This window comes from Nesoenas mayeri (genome assembly GCF_963082525.1).
Source record: "Nesoenas mayeri genome assembly, chromosome: 11".
Lineage (NCBI taxonomy): Eukaryota > Metazoa > Chordata > Aves > Columbiformes > Columbidae > Nesoenas > Nesoenas mayeri.
The window spans coordinates 3,276,982-3,300,305 of NC_137563.1; the positions used below are offsets into that span (position 1 = coordinate 3,276,982).

The 23,324-nt window shown below is 41.5% G+C and overlaps 2 protein-coding genes across 2 annotated transcripts; both read right to left on the reverse strand.

Moving 5' to 3' along the window:
• Window positions 1-678: 678 nt before the first annotated feature.
• LOC308044687 (UPF0235 protein C15orf40 homolog) lies at window positions 679-4,896 on the reverse strand (the record flags this gene model as incomplete). The annotated part of the gene is given in 4 exon segments (XM_080351545.1): window positions 679-1,461; window positions 3,482-3,609; window positions 4,630-4,819; window positions 4,822-4,896. Coding segments are annotated over 4 exon segments (486 nt in total). The 3' UTR covers window positions 679-1,368.
• Window positions 4,897-5,218: 322 nt separating this feature from the next.
• On the reverse strand, window positions 5,219-20,074 carry BTBD1 (BTB domain containing 1). Its single transcript, XM_080351114.1, has 8 exons — window positions 19,583-20,074; window positions 14,187-14,343; window positions 13,559-13,664; window positions 11,774-11,971; window positions 11,316-11,508; window positions 10,733-10,820; window positions 7,159-7,305; window positions 5,219-6,358 (listed from the first exon to the last, which is right to left on the reverse strand). Exons 1-8 carry the CDS (start codon window positions 19,990-19,992, stop codon window positions 6,200-6,202), a joined length of 1,458 nt encoding a protein of 485 aa, XP_080207240.1. The 5' UTR covers window positions 19,993-20,074; the 3' UTR covers window positions 5,219-6,199.
• Window positions 20,075-23,324: the final 3,250 nt, after the last annotated feature.

Genomic DNA, 23,324 nt, shown 5'->3' on the forward strand with positions numbered 1-23,324 from the left:
CAAGTCACCTTGAAGGAGCTGTCATCTTGACAAGCACCAGTTCTCTCACTCTAAAAACAATTGTTGCAATATTCAGAATAACAGGAAGCAGAAAGAATTTCCTAAAGCAAAAGACATTTATCCATGAAAAACTAAATGATGAGCTATGAAGTCTGCACTGCATGAAGCTGGTAAAGAAATTTAGCTGCAACTTTTGCCTTCATAACGTTGTTTTCCAGAAGCAGGTGTGACAAACCTTAAGCAAAGCTTCAGAACAGTTTTTCTTTTTAAATTTAGAAATTACATTTATAAATACATGTTTTGAAGTATGCCCACCATAGTAAAGATAGAACAATTTAATACATCAGCAGCAACGCAGATTAAAAAGCAAACTCCTACCATAGACATGTATAATATCACATCCACGTTTGGGAAATACTAGTTAAACGTTACGCTTGACTGCGAAGTTAAGCCACCTCGTTACCCTGAGACTGGAATACAGTTGCCCATTTTGTTTTAGACTTCTTGTTCTGTTCTATGAGTGACTCCACTCAGTTCTCTGTGGGTTGGAATACCAGGGAAATATTGCAAAAAGAGACCTGTTTAAAAATAACATTCTAATAAGGGTCTTCTAGGGAACTTTTATTTTTTTTAATATAAACACAAAACAAAGTTTGGTAATACTTTTCACGCCTTTTATTAAAAATAGTCATTACACTTGACATACATTTGGTAAAGATACATGATTTTATCTTTGCTTTTCAGGAAACTAACTACACAGCATTATGAAGTGACACTGCAGGCTCTGGGTCAGTTTTTCATACTGTAAACTTTCAGTTTTGCTTCAGTTGCTTGGGTGATTCCACTTCTAACTTGCCTGTGTCATCAACAACAGCATATTGGCCCCAAATATGTTTATTTTAGATGGACATATGTGCACACAGTGCAAAACTGCACCCAGTACCTACCGCTAGATACTGAAGAGAACATTCTTCTAGGTTCTTTACCATCCATCCAGACTCATCCTTTTGCATCACTTTTCACATTGAAACATGTCACCCCAAGCCTTTCACTTCGTTAAAGTTTGTTTCACTAAGAAACAAGATTTCTAAACTGTTTGCTGAGAAAGCAGGAAAAAGGACAAATCTTAATTCTCCAAAGGGGAAAGTCCGTAGTGACAGAAGCAGATACAGAGCCTCAGTAAATACAAGTTTTTATAACCAAACCAACACAAAAACTTCAACTATACAGCAGTTATATTAACAAGAGGGGGTAGAAGAAGCATCTATCCTTAGACATTACCCACTTTCTCAACAGGACTAGATTTATGTAAGAAATATCATCAGTCTGTTTACCAAGACGCCTTGTCCCATTTCCTCTGGTTTTAGGTCAACTGGAAGCTTCTTTTTTCAGTTTTTCTAAAATTTCAGCTGGTGTCATTGATACCAAAATCTTCACCACTTTGTCACGTGATTTACCACCCTGGTTTAGACACACACACAAAAAACATCTTTCAGAGAATCAGCACCAAAAACACATTCCAAAAATACCCCACTGTAACGCCAACATATCAGGTACTTCAAAACAATTCTTAAAACGTTGGTATGCAGAATTAACAGTGGCAAGAGATAGTTCGTGTCCTTTCTAGTAATTTGAAAGGTAGAAAACAACATCTATTTTCCTTTTAAAATTGAATACAGCTCCCAGAGCATGCCCTGAATTGATGTTCTTTTTATAGGCTGGAACGAAGAGCAAAGAATGGTAAGTTGCTGTAATTCACTTTTATCATCTAGAAGCAAGACTCCAACTGATAAGCATTTTTGTTTTTTAAAAAAAGTGGGTGTGTATATTTATTTTATATATATATATATATATATTTATATTTGATAACTGTGTATTTTCAAATCTTCTGAGTTGTATCCCACAGAATATAAGGTACTCTAAAGCTGAGTTCTCAGGTTGATAATATCAACTAAATGAAATCACATCTCGTATAACCTATAAGACATTCAGATTCATACAACAGTTATTTTAAATATTATTGACCTGTTTTTCTATCACTGGAAATAAGGCTATTTTACATAGGAACTGGCAAATCTGCAACCTCATTTCATATTGCCTGAAAACACAACTTTGCTAGTATTCCGTAAACCATGAGAAACAAGTTGCTTGTTAATCTGCAGCCTGGCAGAAAGCTTGAAATGCCCACAATGGCCATCCTGAAGGAGGAAAAAGTCCTTTACTATACAGAACTATAGCATGAAATTTAAAAATAGACTTTGGAAGCAGTCTGGCTGGCTGATGATGAAAATCAAGGTCCTTGCATAGAGATCTGGTAACCACAGTTTTGTACCAGATCATTTCCCATTAATTTCCCAATTTGGATTGGTCTTGTTAATGTTAGCACTTACCATAAAGCAAGCAGCACATAAGAGAGCAATCAGTACCAAAATTCACTTGCTGTTTACACTTGGCAGATCAGGATGGAAAAATCTAAGCCACAGGTAAAATACAGACTGTAACACAATGCTTCACCAAGAACAAACAGTGGCTTGTGAAAAGCAAACACGAGCACGTAATTATTTGGACACCGTAGGTCAGAACAACGGAGTCACGAAGGTCAGACAACACCGGTCCCTTTTATGTTCAGCTCTGCTTAGCACTTATGAGAATAATCTAGTTAAACCCGAACATACCTTTAAGGTAGGAAAACAGTGTTATCTGTAAAACATTGATAAGCAAATGAAGTAGCTTGCCCATAATTCAGAGAAAATAAGAATCAAATCCTTGCACCTCTACCTTCTGGCAATACATAAAATGCTCAATTCATTGACCATGTTGCCATTTACCACTGTTCTTTAACAGAGTTCTACAACTACTACATTAAACCAACAGAAAAAATTAAAAAGCACAATTTTGCATTGTGCTCTTATGTTCATAAACTATAAATGAACATGGCTGGAAAGACCAGCTTTAAGTACAATGAATTAATAAAACAAATTATTTATTCAGTGCAATGAATAAAACAAAGAGTTTCCACTCCAAGTCAAGACATGCAAATTCTAATACAAAGAAGTTCTTGAGTCCCTGCTATAGTTCAAGTGATTATATATGCTCTTGGCTATATGACAGTCCATTGTCAGAAAATTTTCATTCAAATACAGAAATTACTTCTGAAAATTAAGAAGCACAGATTTTATGAACTGTATTTGACATGAAAATGAGAGAATATTTGAAGAACACAGAAAACACAAACCACTCAGATTTGGAAAATACATCACGATGAGAACTATTCCGCTTAAAGAACTCAAGATCTGTTGTGGCTCTTACACTGTGTTTGTTCGCAGTGAATCATTCCATTAACTTGGCTAAACACCTTTAAAGTATCTTTTGGACTCGACTTGGAGAGCAGCTCCCAGTACTCAATGAGTAAGTTTCAAAATCTTAAGTTTAAATTGCAGTAGGGCAAGAATGAAAGGGGGAAAAAATAAAGAGGAGGTACCTTGTCTAAAGTAACTTCACTCTTCTTCACTTCTAGCACCTTAGAGAGGTAGCGACACAGCTCTGCGTTTGCCTCCCCTTCCGATGGAGGTGCAGCTATAGCTACACCTACTGCTTCAGCTGTCACATCTGTAACAAATATTTAAGGATTTTACACTCAAAACCTTTAAGACATCTACTCACAGTCTCCTATAAAACATCTACTTACAGTCTCCTATAAACTGAATATTTATGTTTTCAAAGGCACTTCAATTTCATACAAAACAAACTTGTAGAGCAGCGGGTTACAATATTTTTACACTTCACAAATTCCCTTACAGAAAGGCTGTTGGCCAGTATGGTGATAATCCCTCAATACCAAGAGCAGTGAAGCCTCCAGAGCCGTATCAGAGTGCAGCCGTGAATCACCCATTTTCACACACCCGGGCACGGTCTCAAGCTGCCTCCGTTGCCCATTCTGCTGCAAGCGCAGTCCAGCTCAGCATCACGGAACACAATACAGATCAGGGTACCCCACCCAAAAAATCATGAGAAATAAGCGTGCCCCCAGCCTGACCATCAACAATTTCCTTGCATTGCCAGTTGAGCCTGGACACTCTAGTCCAGCCCACTACATTTGCCTCATATATGTATCTGTATTTAAAAGTTTACATTTGTACATGAGCAAAACGCGACCTGTAGACAATAACACATTTTATTAGCTCAGATTTTTACAGTTTGAGGGAAAACGCCCGAGCTCTTGGCACACAAACAGCACCCGCACAGTCCAGGGCAGACGGAGGCGCTGGGCAGTATGTGTGCTGCTACTCTGTCAAAAATGAAGCGTACAGAGGAATTCACACCGTGCTAGCGGCACCACCTAGCGTTACCTGCCCGGGAGAGCCACTCCTATCTTCTCAGAAAAGTGTAAAATTATTACTTTCTTTAGCTTCTTTTCTTTTTTCCCAGCTTATGGGTTAGAGACAGGTGCAGAACCCGTCACAAAGAGATGTCCCGCTCCGCTCGCAGCGCCGCCGGCCGCCCCAGAGCGGGAGGGGCCGCGCTGCTCCTCAGGCGAACCCGGACCCCGCTGCCCGGGACCCCCGCCCGGCGGCCTCAGACCCCCCTCCCCCGGCCGGCAGCACCCCGGCCCGGGCCGGGCAGACCCACCTGTGACGGCGCTGCACCGGGCGCCGGGCTTGGCGCGAACCGCCACCCTCACACAGCCGTCCCCCGCCAATACCATCGGGCCCGCGGCAGCGCCCGGTTCCGCGGGCTCCTTCCCGGATCCTTTCCCCTGAAACAGAGGAACAGGCGCGGTCAGGGCGGCCGCCACCCGCCCCGCAGCCCGGCCCTTCCCTCAGCCGCCCCGCGCACCTTTCGGGGCATGGCCCCCGCGCCGCTCCACAGCCGACGGCAGCCCGCGAGGGACAGCATAGCGCGGGCGGCCCTTCCGCCAGCACCGCCTGGCCCCGCCCCCGAGGCGCGAGGCTCCGCCCCCCCTGCCGCGCCTGCGCGCTGCGCCGGTCCGCGTGTCCCGAGAGCGGCTCTGGGGACATGGGCACCGGCACCCCCGGCACCCTCGGCAGCCCGCAGCACACACACTGACCAGCAGGTCGCTGTCCCCGCCCGTCCCGGCTCCAGCCAGGCGCCCGTGTCCGGAGCGAGCGGAACCGCGGCTAGAAACGCGAGAACTGCAGCACAGGCACCGCAGCAGACACGTAAAGATAAACCAGAGAAGAACAAGGGCGGTGTGGTTCTTTTGCTTTTCGTTGTTTTGTTTTCTCCTTCCCCCATATTCTGAAATTCTTATTCTGAAATTCGTGGGAGGTTACAGGATTCTGTACACAAAATTCTACTACGTGTCTGTAGAACTACACACCACACATTGCACAACACCAAATGCTATATACATACATCAATGGCATCAAATCAGTGTATGCAATCTGTAAAAGTAGATGCACACAGATAATCTTTAGTTCATATTATTTTTTTTCAGCATTAGAATGTCCAATGATAAAATAATAATCATTATAAGTCTTGTATTCTCATTTTCACATTTTACATTTTCTTAGAGGCACATATGTATATACAGCAGCTATTTGCATAAGCAGCTCTGTGTTCCAAAACAGCCCTTCTGAATTACGAGAAATTCCGGAAAGACCTGTTTATTGCTGAATTTGACTCAGTGTCTCTTCAGCGCAGCTGCAGACAGTGGCTGCAGTGCTAAGTCTATTAATTCTCAGCAGCTCGTCCAAAAAGTCAAGATGACAGCAATAGGAATCCAGCTTTGCTGACATACTTAAAAAAAAATCACAGTAGCAATTCATGTCCATAGGGTCAGCCCAGGGTCACTGGGGGACAAAGTGTAAGCTGGGGCAACAGCAGGAGCTTTGCTGTCTTTTTAGGACAGGTTGGGTAAAACATATATAAGAAGTTCATAATGAGTAAGGATTTTCCAGTTCAAACAACTCAATTCACTACATGAGAACTGAAGGAGTGAAAATACAAAGCAATTAATCACAAGATATTATTTAAAACAATCTTTTTCAATATACAGAGCACTTATTCCACTTGACATTTTAAAATTTCTGCCAATAACGATGCAGAGAAAACAGCGTTTCTGGTACGTCTCCAACAAGACACTCGCACATTCATCCCATCTCACAAAATTTAACTGCCGCCAATAGTGAGCTGAAGTCCAATAATATACTGACACATCCGAGATGATCATGTGAAATTACGTATAAAATATGATTTCTGGTATCTGTCCATCTTCTATTGATGTGCCATTGTTGTTACCGGGTGAACTATAAAAGACGAAGCATGTTTTGCTAGCAGTAGGAGATTCATGGATTACTTTCTTCAAACCTTTTGTTCCATAGTGGGAATCGGGACCCTGAAAAACATCAGAAGAGATCAGCAACTGAAGCGCAGTGGGCAGCAAGACCCATAAAATGGTGATGTCCAGAAACTACCGACTTACGTTATTTTAATAGTATAAAATTGTTTATCTGACAGCAGACTTAAATCACTTGATTTTATCCAACCGGTAATTAATAAATGTTTTCTAGTATTTCTCCTTGTCATACAGGTTGTCTATATTCTCCCCTTCCTGCCTCAGCTTCTTTTAATGTGCAACATTTTTTTCCAACCCACTCAACTTTGATTTATGTGTAGAGAATTATTTATTCAATGATTTCTCAAAAATCTTTTAATATTCTTTAAAATATAAATTTGCCCATAACATTAAGGGGAGACTTGCCTAGAACAAATAATTCTTTCTTCTATTTCAACATATAAGAAGTGAGGAAAAAAAAGCTTTCAGTTTTCTTGATCTAAGTGGCTAGAATATCTTTGATAAAAGAAATCAAACCTGATTTTTGATAGAGCTGCCAGATTGACTCTAGATAATGCTTTTGCCCACACAGAACCAGTCACTTCATTAGGACTCATTTCAACACTTATATCAAGACAGAAAGTGGGAAGGCACAAAGGATCCGGTTATGAATTCTGCGCTGTGGCACAGAAGAGAGGTAGCAATTCTACAAGTTACTGTGGATTTTAACTACATCCTTTTTCAGCACTCAATTTAGAACAAATTAAAGATCTAGAAGACACTTTCACATCAAAAGACAGATAAAAGAACAACTCTTGCATCAAAATATCATTTTCTTCCATACTGTTAGGCACTCTTACTTTCAGCGTTGCACAAGCTGTGTAGCAAACTGTTGGCAAAATATCTATGGGTTCTTTGAACATGACTCTAAATGTACTGGCTGTTCCATCACAACTAAATCCAGTATCGTTTTGTCCCAGTGTTTGATTCTTCTCATAATCAATTATCTGTACAAAAACACAAAAATAGTATTTTTAGGTTTACAAGGTTGAGAAAGATCCTCATTGTATGCACAACAGAAGATTACCAGCAAACACTTGCCTACTCCACCCAGTTTAATTGCAAGGATGGTGCAATCTCAGAACTGGAAAGTAGGTGTAATTTCCTGATACCGCTTGGGCTGACCCAGCAGGCTGGACTGAACTCGGCTCCAACCACGTTATAGTCTTTGCTTGGGAGGTGAAGAGCTCTTAGACCTTCAGCTTCTGACCTTCATATACTACATATAACCCTGCACTTATATCTGCTGATCTTTGTACACCTACACAGCCCACGTGAGAGAAGCACATTTGCTGGCTGTGGTTAATCTAGAAAACAGGGTTTCACAGATAAGGTAAGCACTCAATGATACATTCTTAAAAGAAAACAAGAATTTGTGCTCCTATGTTATATGCAATTTATTTCTGTTCTAGATTCAGTGTAAAAATTACACTTTGACTACGTATTATTTATTTTGCCTTCAATTTTAGTGGCAAATAGGAATCACTAGCTAAGATACAGTAAGAGCAGATACCTGACTTCTCATTTTGCATAGCAATCCTGATCCATGCTGGTGACCACAGAGGCCAGATATCAGAGCTCCAGAGTAACATGAACACTTCTCATTATTACTGCACTAACAAGAATCTTACCAGTTTTAATATTTTATTATTAAATTGCCATATAGTTTTTAATATTGCACAAATGAGATTAAGCCCCATTATAGGCTCTAATTTTTCCCAGCCACAACCAATAGAAATATTAACAATTATAATGCCAAAGTCCTAAGCCCCTTTCACTTAAAAGATGTATTTGCAACAGACATTATCACTATTTTAAGACAAGTATAAAATGTTTAACTCTGAAGCTCTGATAGTACTGATGCAGATCCAAGAAGAAAGGTAGAGACACAGATTTAAAGACCTGTCTGAAAAGATTCAGGAACTGGGGGCACTTCCAGAATAAAGAAAACGTGTAAGATGGATGGCCTTTCTGTTTGGATCATGAGCGTGGTGTTCAAGTGAAACTCTTGATCATTCCCACTTAATATGTTTTGGCTCACCTTGCAAGAACTGAATTATTTTCAGATGAAATAAATCCAGCAAGCACACTGAGGGAGTGCACCAAAGCAAAAATCCCCAATATATATAGTATATATATATAGTGTGTGTGTACAGTATAGCTGCTAGGTCCTCAGTACCAACTATTTTGTTCTAAAGACTCAATCTAGTGCACTATGCTACTCATTTACATAGTTGTATAGTTTAGAAAACCAAAGTGATGGCACTTGAAATGGAGGAACTTGCCAGCTTTTAAATTGAGGAATGGGGAAAAGCCAACAAATTCCTTCAAAACCTCATTCCAGATGCATTCTGGTTGGAACATCATAAGAGGAAAGGCACATTTTTTTTCTTTAGACAGACACAAAATTCCTACCCTTAAGCACAAGATTATCAGAGAATAGTAATCACCAAACAGGGAACAGAATACGAATAAACTGTCATTTGAATGGGATGCTCAGAAATGAACCAAAACTGCAGCTCCAACACATTAAGTAAGATGGGGACAATGAAATTTCTGCCCAAATGAAGTCACAGATTCTTTCACAAAATTTCCCACACACCTAAAAAACCCCAATCAATGTGATGTGATAGTAGCAGGCTAGAAAATACACGGCACAGAGTAAAACTGTGCCAGTCACAGCATCCTAATACCTTGGTACAAACTTAATATGAAATCAAAATAATTTCAACAAGAGAATTCAAATGGACTGAAACTCCATACTTAAAAAGGAAAAAATACAGTGCTGGATCAATATTACTAGAAGATGATCGTGACTACAATGTGCTAAGAGGGACCAAACAGGCTACAAGAACAGGAAATACAATTTTAGTGGTGTCTTCAATTACCCGCTCAGACGGGGCAAGTGTCGTATCAGGACATGAAGCAGGGGTGACATTTCTAGATGCTATCACTGAGCATTTCATGGGCTTGCTAAGCAATTGCTCGGTAGGGAGAAATGCAACCCTTGATTTGGTATTGACTGAGAAGCAGGATCAGGTTCAAAACTTCATAATGGAAACACTATGTAACAGGGTCCATAATATACTGAGAGCCAACACTCCCACGTGAACAACAAAAGCAAATCCACCACAGCTGTGCTAAATTTCTAAAAGAGAAAAATGAGGAAACTTGTTCAAAAGAAGCTAATAAAAGCAATTAAGAAAATCAAATCCTTCTAAGAAGTGCGCAGAATACTGAAGGACATCACATGCCCAAGTACAGTACTGATGCATATCACCTATTAGAAAAGGCTTGAGAAAAGAGGAAAAAGGCTATTACTGGAAATAAACAGAAAAGGGCATCCTATAGAAGTATGAAGGTGTATCCAATTGAAATAGAAAGGTTCAAGTACAATTAAGCAGGTCAAAAGAAGGTTTAGGGACAATCATCTGAAAGCATTGAAACCAATGTTAAATAATTCAACACAACAGCAGCAAAAAGCCCTATAGACTTTCCAGGGGGCTAAAGAGCATGAAGATATAAAACAAGTAACAGCCAGATAAGATCTTCACACAGAAGCCTGGAGAACAGCAATACAAATAAATAATTTACTAGCAGAAGAAACTGGGGAGATTCCCATGCTTGGACAATGCTTTCAGCAAACCTAAAATTGAAGTAACTTTACAGAAGAAGTTACGGTAACAGTAATATACAACCTTCTGCCCACCACTGAATCAGTAGTGAATAAGATGGCAATCTTTCCAAAAAGGTCCCAGTAACAGCAACTCTTTTCTCTACTTTCTAATTCTGCTGAGTGATATTGAGAAGTGCACGCAAGATGCGGGCACACCTGGCTTACATGCAGCAACACAATGTCACCTTTTATCTCGTTTTCAGTATCCTTCTGATGACACAGTGGGCTTTTTTAGCCGTGACTACCTGTTTGTTGTCTCACTGATTTCAGAGAGCTGCTGATGGCAAACCCAAGAATTCTCTCCTCAATTACTAAAAGCTTTATTAAAAGACAGACTTTGTGCACAATAGAACAGATTACAAAGCTAAGAAATTCCTCTGCAGAAAGGTTACAGGAATTAAAGGTTAGACTGGACAAACATCCTGAAGACAGACTCACCAGAAGCTACTAAATAGAGAAACTGGTCTCAGGAAAAGCCTTTACTGAAAATGATCAAAGGACAGGAGAATATAGCAGAAAGGGAGAAGAGTTCATATTGTTCTCACTTTTCCCTAGTCATCTGCTTATGACCACTGTTGGGGACAAAACACAGGTTAGATTCCCAGCCTATTAATTGCTCCCACCCAAATATACACCAAACCTTTCGCAAGTACAAGTGCAGTATCTGCATAAGCCTACTTGAACAGAATATACTGTACCTGTATATTAACTTGATAGTCTGTGGGTCCATGAATAGATCCATATAATCCAAATCCCACTATGGAAATTCTTCTATTAACTGTGAACCTTGTAAGATACAAGCCAAGACAGGAATTTAAACAACTGTGATGGGTGTGTTGCCTTCTTCCATTTCAAGGAAGAATAACACTTCCTATTTAGATTTCAATAGTAAGAAAAACCCTTTGGAAGGTATCAGGTCTATAGGTTAAAGCTTTGCTAATCCCCCAAGATATTCGGTATCACTAAACAAAAAATAATTAGATTCTTTTGAACAAGTCCAAAATAAAAACAGATGAAGACTTGGTATTTTAAAAAGGAATATGCAGCTAACAACCAATCTCTCTAGAACACTCAGTCCTCCTGAACTTTATTGTTTGCTACTTTATATTTTATATGCACTGCAACTTAAGACATTAAAAAAAAAAAAAAAAGATCAAACATGCCCAAACAGAACGAGCATGTTTGGTACTGTACTTATGTCAAAAAGTGGAAGTTGAGTAATATATTCGCCCTCTTCCCACTCTTTTCTTTCTCTCCTCCAAACAGTTCCAAAAGCCGTACCTAATCCGATCACTTGTTCCACTGTAGCCCCAGCGACTCTCCACTTGCTGGAACCTGTTAATGCTGCATTCTTTTCCTCTAAGGCAACATCTTGGTCGGTCAATATAATCTACTTTAGGTTTAGGGTTGACAGTAAAGTGCAGAAAGAGATTTACCACTTCCCGATCTGACAAGATTCCTGACTGAGCAGGGCCTGCAAAAAGAAACAACTTCTAAGATGATCTGAATAGTTACTGCAACTGTTGTATTTAAACCACACACACTTACAAACTGAAGATGACAATAATATTTTCCAACGGACAGAGCATATTCTACAGAACGTTTTGCTTTCATATGCGCACCACAGTTTTTATTTGTACTATATTAAAAACAGAATAGAGTGTTAATCATCTAAACACTCACAGGTGAACAGTGCAGAGATACGATCTAACAGTAAAACAAAGAACCCCAAAACTCACCTGCTGCGAACTCCTCAATAGTCATTAATGGAAAACGGATTAAGGAAAGAGCTCTCCCGAGGACTTTCTGTTTGTTTCCAAATGTCACAGGCAGTTGTTGCCTTTGACATTCTGCTTCTGCCCAGCGAACAACAGCTCCAAAGAGTCTGCTTTCTCGAATACTAAGGGTATCTCTTTCTAGAACTGCACATAATGTGTCTGAAGAAAAAGGTAACAGATTTAGATCAGTTTTCATCCAAATCAGTGACAGTGCTATGCATTAAGTAAGCTTAAAATGTTACACAAGTAACACTAAGAATACTCATGACATCAAAGACAAGACAACTTATGTATAAAGAATCTCCCAATGGCATATAGACACCAAACTAAAAAACCATTTTCCTGCTAAGACGGCATATGAACTTTCTTCTTCACTCCTGAGAGTGTGACTATATATAACTTATGTAGTGACAACCAATTTCCTGAAGAATTTCCTGAAGAATTTCCAGGGCTCGGGCAAGATCTAAACTGGAAGCAACCAAGCTGTGAATACACACTACAAAAACCCAAAGTTATCAATGATGACATAGTTATATTTTCATCTGAGTAGCCACCTGCCAGGCTGGATCAGCTACAGACACAGGCAGCAGTGGTGCACACAAAACCAGTTTAGAGATACACAGAAGTGATTTTAAACATTGATGTATTTGCCACCTACAAAGCTTGAACATGGAACACAGGACACGAGGCAAGGTACCCTCTCATGTTTTCCTGTATTTCTTAGTAATTTTATGAATAACAGGTACACAAAAATTCTCAGTTTGTCATAGAACACAAGTCTGAAAAAAATGTGTCTTCATATTCTGAATCTTCTGTCATCTTTGGGAATTTTTATATGCCCCAAATTTAAGCAAGGCATGTTTTGTGGTCACAGAAAATAGATTGGAAAGTCAAAACAGATTGGGACTTATCAAGTGTAGAGATGAACACTCACAGTCTGGCTACAAATCCCACTGAAGATGAGTTAACAACGGCTTTACAATCTCTTTAAGCAGCTGGAATACCTTCCTTCAGTCTGACTTTTTCACCCAGTCTAGCTGAATTGGAGTAAAATCTTAGGCACCCATAGTAACGATGAAATTAAGTAAGGAAATTCACAACTGCTAGCTTTTCATAAGAGAGGAAACACGGAAAACAGCAGTTGAGAGATTTATTTTTTTAAACAGATTTCATAAATTGTACCTGATCTGCGCAACTCTTAATAAAGGACCTTGTGGCAACAGAACAGTATGATTCCTGTTACACACAAAAAGCAGGTGTGGGTCCCTCAGGGATGAGGCACAAGTGACAGCACTGGCTTTAATGAATGCGTCATGTTACCATGGTGGGAGCCCCGGGACACCAACACTAATCAAATGGGGACCCAGTGAAGTAAAACCCTGCTCAGGAGTGAATCTCAAAGGAAAGCTCTGCAGGGGTAGATAACAGAACTTGTGCTGATTAACATACCATACATATGCAATGTCCTGTTTTGCTCATTAGCAAACTCGCTGATGTAAATGCAGGTGCTGCTGCCCAAATTTTAAGATCCGCAGCTGCTGTTGTGTTGGGACCCATGCAAAGGAGAGCGCAGATGAGGGGGGGAAGCGAACTACCCCAGTTCCCGTGACAAGGAGATAAGATGTGCTTGGGACTCCACATCCTCAGATCAGGGGACAAACTATCCTGGGCTTCTGTGACAAAATCTTCTTGTGCCCTGCAATTCCCTTCAGAAGTTTCATGCTTAGGACACACGAAGTAACTTACCTATATCAATATCGGTAAAGCCTTCTGCACTTATTGCATCCATAGTACTTTTGTCTATTGTGTCAAGACAAAGACTAGCGAGCTGAGGTTCATCAAACAAACGAGCCTAAAAAGGTAAAGAAATACATCTTAAGCATAAAGTTGACAAAGCACTGATCTTAACAAGCAAGTATTTTTACTCTAGTGTAGCTATAACTTGAAATAGCTTGATTTGTCTAAGTATTCCTTGTGCTTATACCTTAAAGAGCACTTAAATTCTCCAAGGAGAACATAATTAAGGAGAATTCACTACATGCAAATTTCACGCTTATGTTTGTAGCTTTGGCAAAATAACTAAAAAAAGTGAACTGAATCCCATTAGGAGACTCATGCAAATACACTGCAGAATAAACCATCTCCATTTGAAAAGTCCCAGTCCATTGCATATTAAAAAAAAATCTTTAAAAAGCACTTTTCTTCCGCATTAATAAGAATCTGAGCCTGTAAAAATGCTGACAGAGAGCAACAAGACATTTTCATACATAAATGAGACCATGTGATAGCAAACCCACTGTAAAGTAATATTTAGTAATTTCCCTCCAAATACTGATTTTCCTAGTAAACCAAACCTAAGCTTAAATTTACCTACTTGAGTAAGTAGCATAAAGGCATTATCTGCTCGGAGGTGCTTCGTTAGGAAGTCCACACAATGTGCTTCCAGAGCTGGCACTGCATACTTTTTCGCAGTGTATAATGTAGTCATGACTGTTTCTGGACCAATTTGAACCTCGTCTGAATAAAGAAACCTATAAACCAATACACAAATAGAGATCATAAAAACATATCTTGAGGGGGACAGTCGAGCACAATGTAAAAGTCTCTCTGCATTTAGACAACAGGTTAAAACATTTGCACTTTGAACAGAAAACAGTTGACCATGTAGCACTTCTACAAATTAATACGCTAGTTAAAGGGTTGAAGAAAGAATATTACGTTAACCTAATGGCATACATTTCAATATGTGTTACTCCCCAAGACTGATCCGGCTGTTATACATAGTTACCGAACTGTAAACAACAGCTGAGCTGCAGAATTACTTAACATACGAACGCACGCTCTTTTGATTCACTAGGAAGGGCTGTATTTCTAAATATCAACACATAACTCTCTATGGCTACAGTACTGCACATAATTTACTGATGGCTTCCCCATCATGAGGAGGATAGTGTCAAGGACTTGTCCTCTGATAACATCTCATGTCAAAGCCACCATTCTGTAGCGTTCAGAAGAGAAGAAAGGGAGCGATATTCTAGCAGATGACCTTGACTCTTCCATTCCTGCCACAGCAAAACACTCTGGCTTCTCTCCACTGTTTGAGCCTGGATGATTGGCTGAGATTTAGGCATAAGCTGTGAACCGAAAGACAGAAGCCTCCCCCAAAACCAGGAAAAATAACCCTGTTTCCTGAGCAGCTGTTACTCGAGACCACACAAGATAAGATTTATTTTAAGGTTCTGTATGGAAAAGATGACTTCCTAAAAATAACTTTTCCAACAGGTGACATTGAAGATAAACTTAGCGATATTTCATCAGTTTTTCAGACAATAATCAAGAATAGCCTGTGATTTACAAAAATACATTTGATCCCAACACGGAGATGATTAAACACAATAAACCAGGACACATGAGCAAATGCAGGAATTCCACAATGAGATCTCGTGAGATCTGTGAGCTACAGGATGCTTTTCCATCCCATAAATGCCACACTTGAGGCACTGTGCTCCAACCCCTGCCCTGCTGTATGGCTGGATATACATTGAGACGCTCCCCAGCCAAACCCAGTGCATTCTCCAGCTCTTTCTTTTTATCATTTACATCATGCTCAGGTCCCACGCTATTGCAACACCAGCTCAGTAACCACCCATTCCCCTTTAAAATGTCTGTAAAATGTACATAAATACCCACTAAATGTTCACTGAGTTCATTTGGTGTACGACTTTGGGCCCCATCTGCTGTGGTATTCGCCGAGGACAGGAGAGGTTGTGGGGGGCACTACCGACCTCACTGTCTGTTTCTAGACATTGTCCACCCAGGGTGTAATGAGTCACAGTTACAGAACAAGTGATATAGTTACATACTTTGAGAAAACTCATGACAAGAAGTGCCCAAGAAAGTCACATCATCAGTTTTTTGTGTTAAATATTTCAAGTTTTTGGCAATGCAAATACTTTGCTGCATTTTCAAACCAACTGTAGTCTTGCAAATAGTAAAAAAATATTGAATTTGCCAAGTTAAAAGGTAGCTGTAAAAGCTACAAAAATTGGTAGAAAGGTACATTGCTCTAGAATGTTGTATAATCCTATTTCCCTTAAGGATGCAGATGACCATGATGCATTCATCTACGCATAAAAGAGGAACCCTAGGTGTGTCTTCTCTCTAAAAGTCCCTCTGCTCCTGTGCCAAGAGCTCTGGCTGTGCGTTACCTGTGCCATTTGTGGCATGCCTGAACGAGCACACCTTTACATTCATACCGCTGTCCCTCCTCCACTTGACACAGTGGGGCTCCAGATCCCTCATCCTTCCCCCTTGCCTTCTTCCCTCCTCTCCTCCCTTTCGAGAGACTTATAGGAACAATCTGCTCTTTAGATATTAAATAATTTTACTGTCATCCAGGACAGGGTGTGTATGTATGTGCATAGTGGAAGAACACTTTTAGTGACCAGAACAACTTTCCAGGTGACCACTCAATCACCCAGTTTACATAAGCCTCTCACACACTTTATGCCAGTTTTCTTTACCCTCACGTTAGCACTTCTTTCTTTCCTGGTCTTAGCATCTTCCCAAGGGCTGAAATATTTTCACCACTAAAAAAGCATGCAGAAATCTTCTCCAAGTTAGTCACGATTACTCCTCTATTACTGCTTGCCAAAATCCTCTGTAAAGACATTTGGAAGACTGACTCTGTGCCATGTTGCCACTTTCCTTTATACTAGAATCAATGGATAAGTTAAATTACTGTAAAACGTATTTTTAAATGTCAATTAAGTATTTAAAAAAAAATCTTATTAATAACAACAAAATGAAACCCTAAAGCAGAATCCTACTGAGACAACTTTAATTTTCTTGATCACTGCTACTCAATTTTTCCAGTTACAAACATTAAAAAAAAGCTGTTTAATTGGGAAGCAGATTCAAACTTTGTGACTTTGATATTGTTTCAGCTCTTAGGGATTTATCTGTCAAACTACTGAAGCAGTCAGCTGCCTTTAAAAACCTCCTCTGGCTCACGTTTGCAGACTCTTCAGGCAAGAGGAATACTGGCTGATAAGCCAAAACACACACCACAGGCATTTCTAAGCCTTTGAGCTCAGCCAGTTGTTTTCTAAGAAAGTTCTCTCCCATTCCCCAGCCAATACTAAAAGGCTCCCATTTTCCCATACAGTTAAGATTTTAGCCCACAGACAAGGAGGACTACCCACTTTCTCTAGGGAAAAAACACGTTACTGTAATTACAGTGGTACCCTAAAACATGTTACTGTAATTACAGTGGTACTATTAATTCAAGCTTCAGTTCATTATCTTTAAATACTCTCTACAAATTTATGATTTTAGAGGGCCCTGTTAGAAAAATGTAGCAACTATAGCTGATTTTAAGTTGTGTATTAATATATCCAAACATAATCCTAGAACTACCATCTATTTTGTGACAAAACACTAATGCCAATGAAAGTTAACATCATAGGACAGAGAAATGACACTATATCTCACCAAACACATACAGATGGAATTACTTTTTTAATAGAATCGTAGAAAATGTCATCAAAAAATCTTCCCCTTTGGTTTTCATTTACAAGTAGCATTTGTCAGTAGATCTTTATGAAACACATCAACTACAGATAGGATGTAAAAAACCACATGAGTAAATAAAATGGAAACTAGCTGTGGAACATAAATGAATTAATAAATTGTCCCTATAAGTTTTTGCGTCAACACTTCATCCTAATGTGCATTTGCTATGTGTATTCGAAGATCCTAACTTAATTTCTAGCCAACACACGTCTAATTGGTCTTTGTAAAGATTAAAGAAAGGTCCTATAAAAGGCAATCATCATTATCCAGCCAATTTACTAATGACAGATAAAAGAGGCCAACAGTGCAAGGTGTAATCCTTGCCTGTTCTGGCCAACACCAGGAAAATAACAGGTTGCCTTAGAGTGGGTATGCTTAGAAAGAGTGTATATGAGCATGGGAGAAGTCCAGTACTGGTCTGTATTAAAGAAGTTCTCTTTAGATATGTTTTTAACAGCTGTTGCCATTTATATTTATTGCAACAATATGGAAGAACATCCTAAAACGCTGACTCATATTTCATAGCAAAGAATAAACGTCTCAGTAGTTCATCAGTCTGCTGGTTTTTAGACAAGATACGAGTATAATCAGTTTACTTACTTAAGTCCCCTGGTCATTATGTACTAGCAGCTCTACCAAGACAAGATGGCTTTTGTTTGCTTCTAACATCATCTCTTCAGTCACTTCTACAGTTCTCAAATGCCATCCTCTTTACTGAGAACCTTCCAGTTTCCCTGTTTATACTTTTATCCAAACAAACTTCTCTCCTTATATCCGCTATTCACTGTCCAGTGTTTTTCTCACATATATAGAAAAACACATATATGTGTACATTCATTTACTTTTAAAATCCGAAACTATTTTGCTCAAAAGACACTTCCCACTATCTCACACTCTGCTGCACAAACTCTTGACCTTGCCACTCCCTTTTTGCTAAGAATCCACAAAATAAATACAGTTCATTTGCTAACAGCAACAGAGAGACATTGCTGATGCATGGTGGCTTATTTTGGTGTTTTTTCTAATCAGTTGCTGCAAATCCTGTGTCCATCATTGCTAAAAGGACTTAGCGTCTGGCTCTTCTTCCCACTCCTCTTATCTGTTAGGCCGCAAAACACAGAGAAAGTTGCTGTGACTTCAGGGCTTTTCCCACTACAGAAAGCTTCAAGGTACTACATATTTATTCCCATGCAATACTACTTGTTTCCCAAATGTTCATTAAAGAAATCTGTGTCATATTTCATAGAGGTTTTGTCTATCAGAGGAGGGTCTTTGAGAAAAACCTTAAGGTTAAGCAATTTAGTCATATTACCACACCACAGCCTGATGTACAAAGAAACTATCAGTAATTGTTTCTATGAACACTCTAAATTTTATTTACCACTACACTGAGTGGAAAGAAGTGGTAGATGAACTCATCAGTTTTGTGAGCATGAGAAGCAGCAGATCCTATTCCACCCAAATCAGAAATCACTAACCCATTTTACCTACTTTTTGCCATCACTGCACTCATGGTCTTACTTGGATCATTTGTGTGTAAAAATCACTTAGTTACTCCCTTCTGCTGCATGCTCACTCTCCACCCAAAAGCACATCAAAAAAGTGCGATGACAATGAATATGTCACCGGTAAAAAGACTAAACAACTTATTACCACTGCTGGAAAAGAAAAGTGGACAGTCAGATGAATAAAATTTCAAAGTAAATATCAAATGAAGTTAAAAGCTTGCTATAACAGCCTCTATCCCTTCTTAGCCATTACTAGAAGGTGGATGCACAGTGGCAGCACTCAGAGGAACCATTAATTCCTATCATCTTACTTTAAAAAAAGAATAAAAGCCAAACCCGACACCCACCACTGTCAAAGCACTTTTCTGGATGGACAATTAGCTGCCTTAAAATCTGGGCAGTTCTCTTGGGAAGAGGGACAGTGAAATGAGCAAGAAGGAACCCAAACGTGTCAGCGGGGCGGTGTGACCTTGCGTGCCAGCCCACAAGGTGGTTACGCGTTTTCTCTGCATCTCCCTCCACGGACGCGACCGCAGCGGTCCCAGGGAGGGCCGTGTGGGGACAGGAGCCGCGGAGCCAGGGAAGGGAAGCAGCGGCCGCACAGCCGCACCTCCCCCGCCCCGCGGAGCGCCCGGCCCCGCAGCGCCCCCGTGCCCGGGCCGCCCCCCCCGCCCCGCCGCGGCCTGACCTGAGCAGCGCCAGGAAGGCGGCGGGCTCCACGTCGGGCAGCTCGATCTCGGCCGAGGTGGTGGCCATCCCGCCGTTGAACATCGCGTCGAACACGGCGCTGCCGGCCGCCAGGACGAAGCGGTGGGCGGGGATGCGCTGCTGGCCGGGCCCGGGGGGCGCTCCCCCGCCCCCGCCGCGGGGGCTGCCCTTGCCCACCACGAAGTGCACGTCGCTGAGGAGCTCGTTGGAGAACAGGAAGGCGAAGCGCTCCCGCAGCGAGCCCTTGGTGGCCTGCCAGTTGTACAGCGGCTCCCGCTGCAGCACCGCGCCGGCCTCCGCGGCGGCGGCACCAGTGGTGGTGGTGGTGCTGGTCGTGGTGGCGGTGCCGGGCGTCTCAACCGGGGCACTCGCGCCGCCGGCCGCCGCCATCGCCGCCCTGAGGGGCCGGGCCGGGCCGCTCGCTCCGCCGGCAACACGCGAGGCCCCGCCGCACGCCCGACGTCACCACGCTCCGCCCCCGCGCCGCGCATGCGCCCCCGCCGCTCGCGGAGGGGTGGGCGGTGGAGCGGTGCGGCCGGTCCGCCCGTTCCCGCGGGGGCGGAGCTGCGGCCGGGCTCGATGCTGGGGACGGGGGCGGAGCTGCGGCCGGGCCCGGTGCTGGGGGCGGAGCTGCGGGCGGGCCCGGTGCCGGGGGCGGTGCTGCGGGCGGGCCCGGTGCCGGGGGCGGTGCTGCGGGCGGGCCCGGTGCTGGGTTCGGGGACACTTTTCGGTCTGTAGGCGTGTGCGGCGGGAATGCGCCCACAGAGCCGCCGACAGAGGAAAACCGAGCGTGCGAAGCACAGAGCACGGAAAGTTGTATCGTTACACTTGGGGATCGGTGCATCTCGCGGCTGTTTTTAGGCACATGAAAGGCGTTTTTACAATACCCGGTCCTTTACGATAACAGGGTAAAAAGGGGACTGATCACCTCTTTTAACTATTTCTGAAATAGTGTTGAAATATTAATGACTGTTGGTACGTGTACCTTGCAATTCTTTTACAAACTAAATCCATTTACAATGCGTCTGGGGCGTTCGTGTTTTAAACTTCAAGGAGAAAAGCGAAAGCAGCGATAGCGAATAGAACAGAGGCAGCGCAGGTTTGTGCCCAACAGCAGCCATCAAACCTAACGGCCTTGGACGGTGGTGAACTGATTTGGCAAATTCCGATAAGCAAAATAGGATCATTTTTAGTGTATTATCGTGGTGGCTTTTAGGAAAGAAAGGGGGGGACGAAAGAAATGTGTGTTCGCCTTTTCACAGTCCTGTCGAACGCTGTCAGTTGCAAAACAAGGTGGATCATTTTGCCATCTACTGGAGTTCTGCTGTAAATGCAGCAGCAATTTAAATGACGGAGCTGAAAGCTATTTGTCATAGCTACTGACTTGTCAGCATTTATGGAAGCGTGTGGCTAAAAGAGGAATAGAATATGTCACCGCTCTGCGTTTAGGTTTATAATTAGGACAAAAGTGAGACCAAGGAAATGTGGCCCGTTTCGCAGAACAAGTTTTGGAGAACCTTAAGCAAGATGGAAGCAATTTCAGCAGGGTAAACTATAGCGGTAAAGGGCATGGGAAGACACAGTATACCAACCAGAAAGCGGCAAGTAGCTTTCCACAGAGGCTGTATTTAAAAATAAAAGCATACTGCTGACTTAGAAGAATGAAGGTGTTACCTTTATTCTTTTCTTGTCCCAAGGTGGGCAGATTTCCTCTGACAGCCTAGGGACAGAGATGGAAAAAATCGTGGGGGGAAAAAGTGACACCATGGACACAAATAAATAGTTTGGGGGGGGAATTTTTTTCAGTCATGGGGTGATCTGGGTATAAATGAGTTTCCTTCATTGCTGTCTTTCTGCTTTTACCTTCCTGTGTTCACCCACGGGTTAGTCTGTCAGCTGAGAGCCAGCAGACGTGACTGCTCTGCTTATGGAGAACAGCATTTGTAAAAAGTGAACATGTTGTCAGTAACACGCTAGAGGAGGTTAACAAGGATCAAGAGTGTTAAGGAAAAAAGAGAGAAAGGTGTGCCAAAGAACTAAAAGGAGAGCGGCTGGGGCAGAAAGAATATGCAGGAGAGCTTTAGGGATGAGAAAGCAATCATAAGACAAAGCTATGCAAGACAGAAGAAATGGGAAAGACCTGTGAGGTGGGCTGAGACAGAAAGAGAGAACATGAGGGGAAAGAAACAACAGCAAAAAGATGAAAGAACTAAAAAAGTTAGTTTTCGTTTGGTTTGTTCAAAACAAACTAACAAAATACCAAACAAAAATGCTCACACAGAACAGGAAAGGAGACAAAGGGAAGGAAAAATGTGACCTGGATGCCCATCAGATCTGATCAGCTAGAAGTGAAATGCGCTAATTTAAACAGTTTTGGAAGTGAGAGCTAAGAAAAGATTAAGTAACATATTTCCTTTTGAAATGGCTTTTCTGCATGTAGACAATGAGCCCCAGACATTTGTTTCACCTCGTAATCTTGGTGCCAGTTTGCTTCTTAAAAATAAATCAGCTAGTTTTCCTTTGGCATTGTCAGTAGGTGTATCATAGCCATTTTTAAACGTGATGTCATGGGATTGTATTCACCAGTCCAGATCAGAAATAAGACACAATGCTTTTCCCAAAAGGGGCTACACATGAATGTCACTAAAACACCTTCTCATTTGCATTCTTAGTGTGCTCAAGTTTTGTCTAGGAAATATAGCAAAAATTAATATAGAGAAAAATATTTATATAACATAAGCAGTGCAAATTTGCCCAGGAAGAACTTTTTGTCTGATCTCATGTGACAGAATGGCTGCAAATCAAGGGCTGCAGACAAAAGTTCAACGGTATTATATTATATAGCCGCGAAGGTTGTCCTGATCACGAGCCAGCAAACAGAAGGTCAGGGAGCGTCCTGCTTTTAAGCAACTCACTTTCAAGGTCTCTATAATGGCCTCAAGCTCGTGCTGACTTTTTTTGCTGTGGAGATTCACAAAGGAAGAACTCACCAAGTTTTGAGGTTCCTTTACCTGTCTGCAGGGAGAGAGAAGACAAAGTGGGTTTACTTATGCTGAAGAACCAGAGAATGTCCCGTGGAACTGCAGAGATTTCTGAGATCCTTGTGCTGCCAGGGATGTCCAGTGACACAGGAATGCTTGCCCGGCGGCCCTGGCCTCCCCTGTCCATGAAATGGTGCCAGTTCTGTGAGAGCCATCAAAAGGGTTTGAGTTACAAAGCATATTGTTTTCCATCATTGGTTCCTGAAATTCTCCTCCCTTTCCTTCTTTTCCCCACATGAACTCAAGTTTGTGTATGTTCTAAGGAGCTGTTTGTTGTTACGATCGGAGTTTTTGAGTTGGCACGTATTTTTACAGTGATTAGCAATTGTTCTCATAAGCACTTAGCATCCTTTCTCTGCTTCAGGAGGGAAGAGAATAATTCAGAGTAAATCACAGATTTTTTTCTTATTAAACTTCATAGTTGGGGCCACTTGATGACAATCTTTTCCTTTCCATGCTCAATTACATTCTTAAAATCCCTTGCATCTGACCCATGCCATTGCTGTGAGTGACAGACATGCATATTACTGTTCCCGTGACTGCATTACTAGTAGCATTAAAGTTATTCAAGTGTACAAATTTGTAATAACAATGCTTTCAAATAATAATAATAGTTATTTCCCTGGGCTTCTTGTTGTGCTTGTTAGTTTGCATTAACCTGTACTGTTGTGATGCGGGGTC

Excerpts from the sequence above, each read along its gene's own strand:
- BTBD1 (XM_080351114.1), bottom strand. The coding sequence starts at position 19,992 with ATGGCGGCGGCCGGCGGCGCGAGTGCCCCGGTTGAGACGCCCGGCACC. Across the intron at positions 13,665-14,186 it reads CCTTTATGCTACTTACTCAA|GCTCGTTTGTTTGATGAACC; the intron begins GTAGGTAAATTT and ends TTACCTTTTTAG. Across the intron at positions 6,359-7,158 it reads CAGCTTGTGCAACGCTGAAA|GGTCCCGATTCCCACTATGG; the intron begins GTAAGAGTGCCT and ends GATGTTTTTCAG.